The 13,696-nt window shown below is 38.1% G+C and overlaps 1 protein-coding gene across 7 annotated transcripts in view; it reads right to left on the bottom strand.

The window, feature by feature from the left end:
- LOC133636153 (tubulin epsilon and delta complex protein 1-like) overlaps window positions 1-13,696 on the bottom strand; it is a 118,259-nt gene that overhangs the window by 4,699 nt on the left and 99,864 nt on the right. For all 7 annotated transcript variants that reach the window (XM_062029879.1, XM_062029880.1, XM_062029876.1 and 4 more), the window contains 4 exons: window positions 10,376-10,578; window positions 7,285-7,422; window positions 4,392-4,460; window positions 1-61 (listed from right to left, as the gene is read on the bottom strand). The exon at window positions 1-61 is cut by the window's left edge and continues 26 nt beyond it. In XM_062029879.1, the coding sequence (XP_061885863.1) occupies window positions 1-61; window positions 4,392-4,460; window positions 7,285-7,422; window positions 10,376-10,578 (471 nt within the window). The remainder of the gene's footprint in view (window positions 62-4,391; window positions 4,461-7,284; window positions 7,423-10,375; window positions 10,579-13,696) is intronic.

Below are 13,696 nucleotides of genomic sequence, written 5' to 3'. Positions count from 1 at the left end.
CTTCCTTCCACCTGAGGTACAATTCAAGAAGGTCACACAGCTCCTGCACACCAACGCAACTCTAGAAACACACACAGGTTTCCCCAAATTACAACTTACGCTTTCTCATATAGCTATGCTAGTTAGGGTTGCAAAATTCCGGGAATATTCAAAGTTGGAAACTTTCCATGGGAATTAACGGGAATATATGGGAATTAACGGGAAATTAATGAGAATATATGGGAATTAACGGGAAATTAATGGGAATATATGGGAATTAACGGGAAATTAATGGGAATTAACGGGAAATTAATGGGAATATATGAGAATTAACGGGAAATTAATGGGAATATATGGGAATTAACGGGAAATTAATGGGAATATATGGGAATTAACGGGAAATATATGGGAATTAAAGGGAAATTAATGGGAATATATGGGAATTAACGGGAAATTAATGGGAATTAACAGGAAATTAATGGGAATTAACGGGAAATTAATGGGAATATATGGGAATTAACGGGAAATTAATGGGAATATATGGGAATTAATGGGAAATTAATGGGAATATATGGGAATTAACGGGAAATTAATGGGAATATATGGGAATTAACGGGAAATATATGGGAATTAACGGGAAATTAATGGGAATATATGGGAATTAACGGGAAATATATGGGAATTAAAGGGAAATTAATGGGAATATATGGGAATTAACGGGAAATTAATGGGAATTAACGGGAAATTAATGGGAATTAACGGGAAATTAATGGGAATATATGGGAATTAACGGGAAATTAATGGGAATATATGGGAATTAATGGGAAATTAATGGGAATATATGGGAATTAACGGGAAATTAATGGGAATATATGGGAATTAACGGGAAATATATGGGAATTAACGGGAAATTAATGGGAATATATGGGAATTAACGGGAAATTAATGGGAGTATATGGGAATTAACGGGAAATTAATGGGAATATATGGGAATTAACGGGAAATTAATGGGAATTAACGGGAAATTAATGGGAATTAACGGGAAATTACAACATGCTAGATCTTGCAGCATGATTATTAGCTAAAACAACCTGATTTTTTTGCAAATTCAGTTGAATTTCAACCCTGCACTGTGCATTCCTCCATCACATGTGCAGTGCATTCTTCCATCACATGCCCAGATAATTGCCAGCATGCTACACACTACAGCAGGGCTATTGAGGCCACACTAGTATTTGACTTCATCCAGTCAGGTAAGTGTTGATGATATTACTGGGGTAAATATACAGTATTTGATCTATGGGATTTAAGTTGAATAGAGGTGTAATTGTTACTGTATGACTGTAGACTACTCCAGCAGACTAGCTGTTCCTGTACTTGTTAAATGATTTTGGAGCCAATATCTCTAGCTAGCTAGGTTTATGTACCACCACCAGTCTCATAATGAACCGAAAATATTTCTCCGTTAGCCGTGATGCTAATTTTCCTCTATGTTAAATCCCATTCATTTATGCTAACAACGTTAGCGATCCGTAATTGACCTTTTTAGTGATGTGTAAAGTTCAACTAGCAAATGTTTCCTCTGCCTTCTGTTCTGCTAGCCATTCTGTTGTCATACAAGAATGTAGCTTATAGTTTGATTAAGCATGTTCATTTATTCATCTAGCCTATTTATATTCATTTGTCCATCAGTCAAATATTTATAAAGACTATTCCAATTGTTTAGCTGACTATTTATATCCGTGTGTGGCATTGCATTAGTGTTTAAAAAAAATAAATGAAAAAAAAACAGGCTTGAGAAGCTTAACTAAATGCTTTCATTTTATATTTTGAATGGGACTTTTTTTTTTGGGGGGGGGGGGCACCATTTATTTTAATCAATCAACATTGATGTTTTTTTAATGTTTGACAAAAATAAACTTGTATTACAAATGTTTGCATGCATGTCTGCTTATTATGACCACAACATGTTTATATTTAAGTCTGTATATGATGGTTAGTATAAATGAACCCAAATTTCCTGTTGATTTTCATTAATTTCCCATTAATTCCCATGGACGGTGTCCAACTTTGAATAATCAAAAAATAGTCAATATTTCCAAACTTCCCAAGCTTAACTTCCCGTGGTAAATTTCCGGAAAGTTTCCGGAAATTGACCGGAAACTTTCCACCCCTTTCCAACCCTAATGCTAGTGTGGTTAACGCTTGTTCATTCCTACTGGCCCATTCCTTAAAGGCCTACTGAAATGAATTTTGTTTATTTAAACGGGGATAGCAGATCCATTCTATGTGTCATACTTGATCATTTCGCGATATTGCCATATTTTTGCTGAAAGGATTTAGTAGAGAACAACGACGATAAAGTTCGCAACTTTTGGTCGCTGATAAAAAAAAGCCTTGCCCCTACCGGAAGTAGCATGACATCACAGGAGGAAGAATTCCTCACAATTCCCCGTTGTTTACAATGGAGCGAGAGAGATTCGGACCGAGAAAGCGACGATTACCCCATTAATTTGAGCGAAGATGAAAGATTCATGGATGAGGAACGTTAGAGTGAAGAACTAGAGAGGCAGTGCAGGGTGTATCTTTTTTCGCTCTGACCGTAACTTAGGTACAAGCTGGCTCATTGGATTCCACACTCTCTCCTTTTTCAATTGTGGATCACGGATTTGTATTTTAAACCACCTCGGATACTATATCCTCTTGAAAATGAGAGTCGAGAACGCGAAATGGACATTCACAGTGACTTTTATCTCCACGACAATACATCGGCGAAGCTCTTTAGCTACTGAGCTAACGTGATAGCATCTGGCTCAAATGCAGATAGAAACAAAATAAATAAAACCCTGACTGGAAGGATAGACAGAAGATCAACAATACTATTAAACCATGGACATGTAACTACACGGTTAATAATTCTCAGCCTGGCAAAGCTTAACAATGCTGTTGCTAACTTAGCAACCGGACCTCACAGAGCTATGATAAAAACATTAGCGCTACACCTACGCCAGCCAGCCCTCATCTGCTCATCAACACCCGTGCTCACCTGCGTTCCAGCGATCGACGGCGCGACGAAGGACTTCACCCGATCACAGATGTGGTTGGCGGCTAGCGCGTCTGCTATCCAAGTAAGTACTCCTTGTTGTGTTGCTACAGCCAGCCGCTAAAACACCGATCCCACCTACAACTTTCTTCTTTGCAATCTCTATTGTTCATTTAAAAAATTGCAAAAGATTCACCAACACAGATGTCCAGAATACTGTGGAATTGTTCGATGAAAACAGAGCAGTTTGTATGTTGACACATTGGGTACGAATACTTCCGTTGCCGTCGTGATGTCACGCGCATACGTCATCATACATAGACGTTTTCAACCGGAAGTTTAGCGGGAAATTTAAAATTGCACTTTATAAGTTAACCCGGCCGTATTGGCATGTGTTGCAATGTTAAGATTTCATCATTGATATATAAACTATCAGACTGCGTGGTCTGTAGTAGTGGCTTTCAGTAGGCCTTTAAAGTACCGGTAGCAGCAGAGTGGAAAAACAAGTTGCCTCTATATTGAAGATATTATCATCTATAAATGAATTACAACAATTACTTTAATGATGACCTTATATTTTTTGAGCCCGAACACAAGGAGGAAGAGCAATACGTTTTAGAAGCCGAGTGCTAAACGGATGCAGCTTTATTGTGACCCTAAAGCATCAGTAGCATTGCTAGGTGCTAAACATACAAGCTAACCATAATAAAACAAACACTGTAATATTTCCACTCTCCCTGGGATGCCGACCGACGGGGCGCTCGCATGATTCCGTTTAGATGAAGAATCAATCGCAATCCTCGCAATAACAGCGTAAGCTAGCATTAGCTCACTGCTATCAATGAGCTGCTAAAATAATCCATCTGCGTTAGGGTTTGTAAACACAATATCAATCATGTTTGGTTCATTTTCAGATCACACGACATGTAAATGGAGGAGTGTTGGGTTTACTGGGCACAATAAAGGACTCACAATCTGTTGACTCAACTGTTAGCTATTTATTTGCGATTAGGAATGCATAGAAAAGCCAAGCATACTGTATGTGTTCTTGTCTTATATAAGGATTGTGAATGAGAAACAGCACATCTCTTTCACATGTTTGTGTATTTCCAGTACGACTGATCTGATAATATGGTCAGAGTGTAAAAGCGTTACTACACTGACGTAGAATTTACGAAAAATGCCGAAGATATGCCAACTGAATTTGTGATGTTTAGATGGCATTTTCACATACTTTGCAGATTTTAACATCTGCACTACTGAAAAAGTGTTGGAAAAGTCCAATGAAGAAAACAAATCATTCAGTCAGTGCTGCAGTTACTAACTATTCTCTCTGATAAGTGTCAGAAATAGAAATGTATGCACACACCTCACTCAGCACAGTGCAGCGTTCGCCTGAGGAAGAAGAAAACGCAGGAAGTGGACTGCCGGAAAACACCTGAGAAATCCAAAACAAAAACAATGTATCAGAAATCAATTCAATCAACCAAAGTTTGTTTGTATCGCCCTTATTTAAAAGTGTCTCAAAGGGCTTCACAAACTAAGAACAACACCCCCTGATCCAAACAATTCCTGAAATCCTCTAATTTTCCGTTTTGGATTTGAAGTAGGCCAGCATCCAAGCCCACGTTCTAACATGACTGACCTATCACCAGAAGATGCACTGCAAAAAGTCAGTGTTCAAAAACAAGATTTTTTTTTTTTTACAAAAATGAGGGGTATTTTATTTGAACTAAGCAAAATTATCTGCCAATAGAACAAGAACATTTGGCTTGTCAAGACTTTCCAAAACAAGTAAAATTAGCTAACCTCATTGAACCCAAAAATACCTTCAAATAAGTATATTCTCACTAATAACAAGTGTACTACTATATGAGTACGTATTTTCTATTGTTTCATTGAAAATAAAACAGCAAAGTCCATTTGGCTGTCATCTGTTTTAATTATGAGACACAATTGTGTCAGTCATGATTTTTTTTTTATTACATGCTTGAAATAAGAAATGATGACTTTAAAAAAGTAGTTTTATACTTGTTAGTGTTGATGACACAACTTTGCAACAGTTGATATTCTAGTTTCAAGCATGTTTTACTCAATATAGCTCATCAAATCTCAGCAACAAGCTGTAATATCTTACTGAGATCATTTAGGACCAAAACACTTAAAACAAGTAAAACACTCTAACATCAAATCTGCTTAGTGAGAAGAATTATCTTATCAGACAGAAAATAAGCAAATATCACCCTTATTTGAGATATTTCATCTTAGATTGCAGTTTTTGCAGTGGTGGTATTTGATTTGATGTGTGTAAATACTGAGAGTCAAACATTGTAAATAATATGAAAATGAAGGCACTTACAATTCTGCCAATCATACTTTTCTGATTTGTTCCCACTGGGGTGGCCAAATCCAAGTTCTTACTTATATTTGGCAGTAAACTCGCCATGAAAGCACTAAAACATACCAATGTAGTGAGTTTACATTATTCACCCAAGGAACTTTAGTTATTAGAGAGTTCCGATCAAACGGTTTTTACTTATATCTGTCAGTAAACTCGCCATGAAAGCACTAAAACATACCGGTGTGGTGAGTTTACATTATACACCCAAGGAACTTTAGTTATTAGAGAGTTCCGATCGAACGGTTTTTACTTATATCTGTCAGTAAACTCGCAATAAAAGCACTAAAACATACTGGTGTGGTGAGTTTACATTATTCACCCAAGGAACTTTAGTTATTAGAGAGTTCCGGTCGGATGGGTTTTACTTATTTCTGTCAGTAAACTCGGAATAAAAGCACTAAAACATACTGGTGTGGTGAGTTTACATTATTCACCCAAGGAACTTTAGTTATTAGAGAGTTCCGGTCGGATGGGTTTTACTTATTTCTGTCAGTAAACTCGGAATAAAAGCACTAAAACATACTGGTGTGGTGAGTTTACATTATTCACCCAAGGAACTTTAGTTATTAGAGAGTTCCGGTCGGATGGGTTTTACTTATTTCTGTCAGTAAACTCGCCATGAAAGCACTAAAACATACCGGGTAGTGAGTTTACATTATTCACCCAAGGAACTTTAGTTATTAGAGTTCCGGACGGTTCTGGTTCTGGTTCTGGCTCTTTCTCTCTCTCCTTTTTTGAGACCTCCGAATAATGCCTACCTCTTTAGGACCAGTCTTCCTAGATATATAAAGATGTGTATTTCCAACATTAATAATATATACATACTATGCAAATATAAAAACGCTTGTTGTGAAAAATTTGTTGGAATTTCACAGGAAAAATGTCACAATTTCACAAGAAAAAACTTAAGAGTGTTGGCAGTATTATAATAAAAGTCGTAAATTTACTCTATGCAAGTCAAAATTTTACAAGAAAAACTGAACATTTGTGCAATATTATGATGAAAGTTGGAATTTTACTCAATACCAGTCACAATTTTACAAGAAAAAGCTTACATTTTTGGCAATATTATGAAAAGAGTCGTATTTTACTCGACAAAAGTCACAAACTTATAAGAAAACTTTAAAATGTTGGCAATATTATAATAATCAGAATTTTACTTACTCGAAAAATGTCACCATTTTACACAATTTTTACAGCAAAATGCGTCCATTCTCCCTTTTTTGTCTACACACTGTTTGCTTGAAAGTACTCTGTGTGTGTGCGCTGCCCAACATGCTCCTCTGCTCGTAAAACCAGCAATGTCACGATGTGACGACGCGCCGTCATGTCCGTTAAAGAAAAAAAAAAGGTGGAAGCGGTACTTTTCAAACAGAGTCTAGTATAGTTTTTGAGTCATTAGTGCCATGATACTATACTAGTACTGGTATACCGCACAACCCTAGTACCGACATAAAATGACAACAAAAAGCGTGTAGAAATGATAAATATATCAGAGAATGAGTCCAAATCCTCTCTTAGCACCACTATTTCCATCTCAGGCTATAATATTACATTTTTATGTTTGCTTGAAGGATATTTTTATTGTAGCAGCCTCGAGCATAATTGGATGTTATAATGTCAACAAGATCTCTGTAAGATAAAACAAAAATGAAACATCAGCTTGCTTCAATTTGAAACTGAAAATATACTTTGCGTAATATTTCTCTATGGACACATCGTTTGCTCGGAGAAGCTGGACTTGGCGACAAAGAGAGTCGGACCCTTAGCGGTCCTTCAATTACTGACTGAGATAGTGCTTGAGATTTCATGAAACTATCTACCACCCCATGCTGGACAGAGGAGGGGAACTTGTACTCACAGCATGGAGCAACACGGCCTGCTCTTCCCGCATGGACAGCAGCATCTGGCCCTGATGTCTCAGGGAGCCAAGCAGCCAATGGAGCCTTCTCAGGTCAGTACTCTGCACTTCAGGCTGCGGAGAAACCTCAAGTTCCATCTATAAAGAACAGAGACATGGACATCTTGAATAAACTCTGGCCAAATTATTGGTTACATCCATCCATATTCTTCCGCTTATCCGAGATAGGGTCACGGGTGGCAGCAGCCTAAGCAGAGAAGCCCGGACTTCCCTCTCCCCAGCCACTTCACCTAGCTCCTCCCGGGGGATCCCAAGGTGTTCTCAGGCCAGCTGGAAGACATAGTCTCCCAAATGTGTCCTGGGTCTACCCTGTGGCCTCCCACCGGACAGACGTGCCCTAAACACCTTCCTTACCTAATTTTTGTTTCATCTGACCACAGAACTTTCCTCCAGAAGGTCTTATCTTTGTCCAAGTGATGTCAGATGAAACAAAAATGGAGCTGTTTGGCCACAATACCCAGCAATATGTTTGGAGGAGAAAAGGTGAGGCCTTTAATCCCAGGAACACCATGCCTACCGTCAAGCATGGTGGTGGTAGTATTATGCTCTGGGCCTGTTTTGCTGCCAATGGAACTGGTGCTTTACAGAGAGTAAATGGGACAATGAAAAGGGAGGATAAGCTCCAAATTCTTCAGGACAAGCTAAAATCATCAGCCCGGAGGTTGGGTCTTGGGCGCAGTTGGGTGTTCCAACAGGACAATGACCCCAAACACACCTCAAAAGTGGTAAAGGAATGGCTAAATCAGGCTAGAATGAAGGTTTTAGAATGGCCTTCCCAAAGTCCTGACTTAAAGGTGTGGACAATGCTGAAGAATCAAGTCCATGTCAGAAAAGCAACACATTTATCTGAACTGCACCAATTTTGTCAAGAGGAGTGGTCAAAAATTCAAGCATAAGCTTGTGGATGGCTACCAAAAGCGCCTTTTTGCAGGTAAACTTTCCAAGGGACATGTAAGCAAATATTAACATTGCTGTATGTATACTTTTGACCCAGCACATTTGCTCACATTTTCAGTAGACCCATAATAAATTCATAAAAGAAGCAAACTTCATGAATGTTTTTTGTGACCAACAAGTATGTGCTCCAATCACTACATCACAAAAAAATAAGAGTTGTAGAAATGATTGGAAACTCAAGACAGCCATGACATGATGTTCTTTACAAGTGTATGTACACTTTTCAGCACGACTGTATTATCACGTAAAAATCTGCTTCTGCATCCGTTCCTGACCAGAGGTGGGTAGTAACGCGCTACATTTACTCCGTTACATCTACTTGAGTAACTTTTGGGATAAATTGTACTTCTAAGAGTAGTTTTAATGCAACATACTTTTACTTGAGTATATTTATAGAGAAGAAATGCTACTTTTATCTACATTCAGCTCGCTACTCGCTACTAATTGTTATCGATCTGTTAATGCACGCTTTGTTTGTTTGGGTCTGTAAGACAGATCTTCAAAGTGCCTGCGTTTCACCAAATTGTGTATTGACAACATTAATAATATATACATACTACCAGTGACTACTGGTGACGTTTGACTCCGTTCCACCAATCAAATGCAGTCACTGGTGACGTTGGACCAATCAAACAGAGCCAGGCGGTCACATGACCTGACTTAAACAAGTTGAAAAACTTATTGGGGTGTTAGCATTTAGTGGTCAATTGTACGGAATATGTACTGTACTGTGCAATCTACTAATAAAAGTTTCAATCAATCAATCAAAAGTGTGAAGGAAAAAAGACACTTCTATTTCAACCGTACATCCCGTCAAAAGCCTAAAGACTGATCGCACAGTTCCTGTCTTCACAATAAAAGTGCCGCTCCATCGCACCTGCGCTTACAAAATAAGAGTCTCCGAAAGCCAGCGCAAACAAGCTAGCAAGCTACGGAGTTCGCTGCCAATGTATTTCTTGTAAAGTGTATAAAAACGAATATGGAAGCTGGACAAATAAGATGCCAAAAACCAACCACTTTCATGTGGTATTAGACAGAAAGGAGGAACTTTTTTTCTCCTCCATTTGAAAACTGTCTGATTCCTATCAACGCAAGTCATCAGAATCACGTAATACACCAACTTATATTCTTGTCTTCATGAAAGAAAGGAATCTATATGTTAAACATGCATGTATATTCATTAAAACACCTTTAACATGTGAACAAAAACGGCAAAATAAATAAATATAAATTATATACTGTATATATCAATGTATGTATATATATATATACTGTATATGTATATATATATACTGTATATATATATATATATATATATATATATATATATATATATATGTGTGTGTATGTTACTCATCAGTTACTCAGTACTTGAGTAGTTTTTTCACAACATACTTTTTACTTTTACTCAAGTAAATATTTGGGTTACTACTCCTTACTTTTACTTGAGTAATAAATCTCTAAAGTAACAGTACTCTTACTTGAGTACAATTTCTGGCTACTCTACCCACCTCTGTTCCTGACTGGGCTGGCTGCTCTGGAAACAAACACTCTGCTTTGTTCCTGGTCCGATCTGCTGTGACCTAGATTACCATAATAACTCCTATAACACTCCAAAGTGCATATTTCAACCATTGAAATACTTTCTATAGTTCAAGACTTACGGGCATTTAAAAACAGCACATAATGGCAAATACACTTTTGATGTTAAAGGCCTAAAAAAATGATGTAGAACATCCGGCAGGCCAGATTGAAAATCATAACAGGCTGCATTTTTCCCAGGTCTGATCTAGACCCTGCCCCAAAAACACTGCACCTGAGTTATATGGAATTCATTTATTCCAAAACCATCTAGGATATTTATTTTATATCTGTATATAAATACTTTTTTCCACTTTTGTTTACAGTTTGTAGCAGGGGTGTATCCATAGTATTAATACCAAGGGTAGTATCAGATTGAACTGGAACTGGAAGAGGTGCCAGGAGACCGGAAAGTCTAGGCTTACCTACAAAGACCCTCACTGTAAATGGGGTGTGGAGTGAGCCTTAAAAGCAAAGCACTGGTCTGACTTACAACAGCGGGTGTGATTATGGTTTTGTCCAGTTGTTGTACTCGCTGAGTCAACAGTTTCTCCAGGGTTCCAGAGGCCAGCTGCCAGCCAAGAGCCAGAAGAAGTTCCCTGGTGGAAACTCCTTCCTCCTCCTCTCCGAACATCCAGCGAGCAAAGTAACCGCTCTGCCACAGGCCCGCACTCACTGCTGCCCTACACTCAGAGGCTACACACACACACACATCATTTTGTTTGTTACCTTCTTGGGACCTGAGAATAATGCCTACCTCTTTAGGACCAACCTTTCTAGATACATAAAGATGTGTATTGACAACATTAATAATATATACATACTATGCAAATATAAAAATGCTTGTTGTGAAAAATGAGTTGGAATTTCACAGGAAAATGGTCACAATTTCACAAGAAAAAAACAAGAATTTTGGCAGTATTATAATAAGTCGCAATTTTAGTCAACGCAAGTCAAAATTTTACAAGAAAAACTGAACAGTCGTGCAATATTATGATAAAAGTTGGAATTTTACTCAATACCAGACGTAATTTTACAAGAAAAAGCTTACATTTTTTGCACTTTTATGAAAAGAGTCATAATTTTACTCGACAAACTTTGACATTTTGGCAATATTATAATAATCGTAATTTTACTTGGCAAAATTACGACAAAAGTGATAATATGTGACCCGTGCTGGCAAAATGAGTCGGAATACGCACAGGCTAATTTTGACCTACAGGCAAATAACTGAAAAAAAAGTATCTTGGTTGAAATTGAGATTTTCACAAAAATGAGTCCATAAAGCCACAATCTAGCGATCCCAATCATCGAAATAGCAAGAAAACATCTTAAATCACCTTTATTTGAAGGTTTTGTACGAGGTATGTCTTCAGAAATTAGTCCTTTGTGTTAAAATTCCTTGAGAAAATCCAGTGTTTTCAACGCTCACTCGCGGCAATAAGGGGGAATCCCCCTAGACATATTTGCTATCATTGTGACGCCAAGTTTACCTACTTTCTAAAAATGGGCATGGAATTCCCGATGACGCCATTCTGAACCAATAGAATTCGAGTTTTTAAACCTGTCCCGACGTAAACAAATCCGGCTTGTTGCTAAGCGGTCGCTGTGAGGCGTACCCTCATTGGTTGAATCACCCCGCGCGGTGCATTGTGGTATCATGGCAGCGCCCTGATGAAAAACAACACACAGTAATTCGAGCGGAATATTATGTGAAAAAAGGTGATTTTCGAACATTTTATTATTATTTTTGTGGATAAGTTAGACTGTTTTACATTCCGTAATGGATTTAGAAGGTGGAGAGGGTACACAGGCGGTTGCAAGTGCGCTAAATTCACTGCAGTCGGCGAATCTTCTTAGTGCTGCTGGTCAGGAATATTACGGACAGCTGACCAGCTGACAAACTGACCAGTGAACAAAAAAAACTGTGACATAACAGTGTTGAAATTTTTGTACATAACCTTTTTCAATAGAGTTGAATACATATTTTTCCTTTAGACATGGGATTTGACTTTAATTGTACCAATTTTGGTGTTGCTACAAGGACTTTTAAGGTATGGTTGCTATGGAGTTTTGTTTTGGAACATTCTGTTCTGGAACAGTATACTTTAAGCCAGACCTGGGCATTGTGCGGCCCGCGGGCCGCATCCGGCCCTTTGTACGTCCCTGTCCGGCCCGCGTGAGGCCAATTATAAATTACAAAATAAATTTTAAAAAGCATCTATTTCGAGTGTGCAATACAACGGTGCTGCTTTTGTTTTGAAAAGCGTTATTTGTATTACTTCCGTGTGGACGTATGCTCGTGCGCGCAGCGGCAATCTCAAATTACAAAATAAATTTAAAAAAACATCTTTGTCGTGCGTGCAATACAACTGTGCTGCTTTTATTTTGAAAAGTGTTATATGTGCGTATGTCCTGTGAGGGAAGGCGCACAAGAGAAAAGTTGATGACGAATGGCGTGTTTTCAACAAGACAAGTAAAGGTAAAGCTGTGTGCTTATTTGTGGTACACACGTTGCTGTGTTTAAAGAATATAGTGTAACGACCTGCTGAAGTAGATGTTGTCTTCTTGAGTTGCGTAAATGAGGAGTGAGGAGAAGTGCGTGTGGAAGGAACGAGATATGTTGAGCTGTGTTAGTATAGCTTGCTCAATAAAAGTTTAAAAAGAGCGTCAGACTTGATGTGCACTTCTTCTGGACGCTACAATTGGTGGCAGAAGTAAAACTTTGCGCATACTGCACTGTTTGTGTGCTACGTCATCGGGAGGTACGTGCCACGTGAGGAGCTCGCCGCAAAGAGAGAGAGAGAGAGAGAGAGCGTTTACAGGTGCAGCCACGCTGCTTGCCACGGGGGGAATTCCGTCCTCAATGCAGACTCCCAGGTTTGATGGCAAGGCGAACTGGGAGGCATTCCATCCCACTTCTGACATCAATTGTAGCGTCCAGAAGAAGTGCACACCAAGTCTGATGCACTTTTTAAACTTTTATTGCTATACTAACACAGCTCAACTTATCTCGTTCTTTCCAAAAGGAAAACCAATCCTCACTCCTCATTTCCGCAACAGCAACGCTTCCTCCTTCTTCGCCAATCACCTTACAGGCGTGCTACGTTCACAACGTTTTCTTATCTGGTTAAATAAAGGTTTTACAACAAAGAGGATGCAGGATAAAGTGACAGAAATTGAAATTTTTGTATTGTAATATACATCAGGAAGTGTTGTGTAAGAAAGTGTTAAAAATAAAACCATCAAAAGCCATCTGCTTTTGTATAAAGATAAGTTAGGTTAAATGAAAATATTATTATTATTATTATCTATCTTACGGTATATCAAAAATAATTTGAGCAAAATTTAATTGAAATATTGTCAGTGTGGCCCTCCAGCAGTGCTCGGGTTGCTCATGCGGCCCCCGGTAAAAATTAATTGCCCACCCCTGCTTTAAGCTGTTTTTTCTCAAAACGGACCCTCAAACTTGGTCGACTTCAATCGGATGTAACTCTGTCATTTTCTGTCCGATTCCAACAAACCATATATCATTTTGAAGGTCTTTAGATGGAGAATGTGTAAATAACAATAACTCAGTTTTTAAAATGTCCTCATTGTGACTCATTTTGCCAGCACAGGTCACATTTTCTCAAAAAATGTCACTATTTTACAAGAACAAAAAAAAAAGGCAATATTGTGATAAGTCAGAATTGTATATGACAAATGTAGCCATTTTGCATTAATAATTTAAAATGTTACATTAAAAAGTTACATTTTACAAGAAAATTTTGTTTCAATATTACAGAAACAGAAAGAATATGAGAAATTGTTC

Source organism: Entelurus aequoreus, linkage group LG20, assembly GCF_033978785.1.
Source record: "Entelurus aequoreus isolate RoL-2023_Sb linkage group LG20, RoL_Eaeq_v1.1, whole genome shotgun sequence".
NCBI lineage: Eukaryota > Metazoa > Chordata > Actinopteri > Syngnathiformes > Syngnathidae > Entelurus > Entelurus aequoreus.
This window is presented reverse-complemented; position numbering and strand designations above follow the sequence as displayed.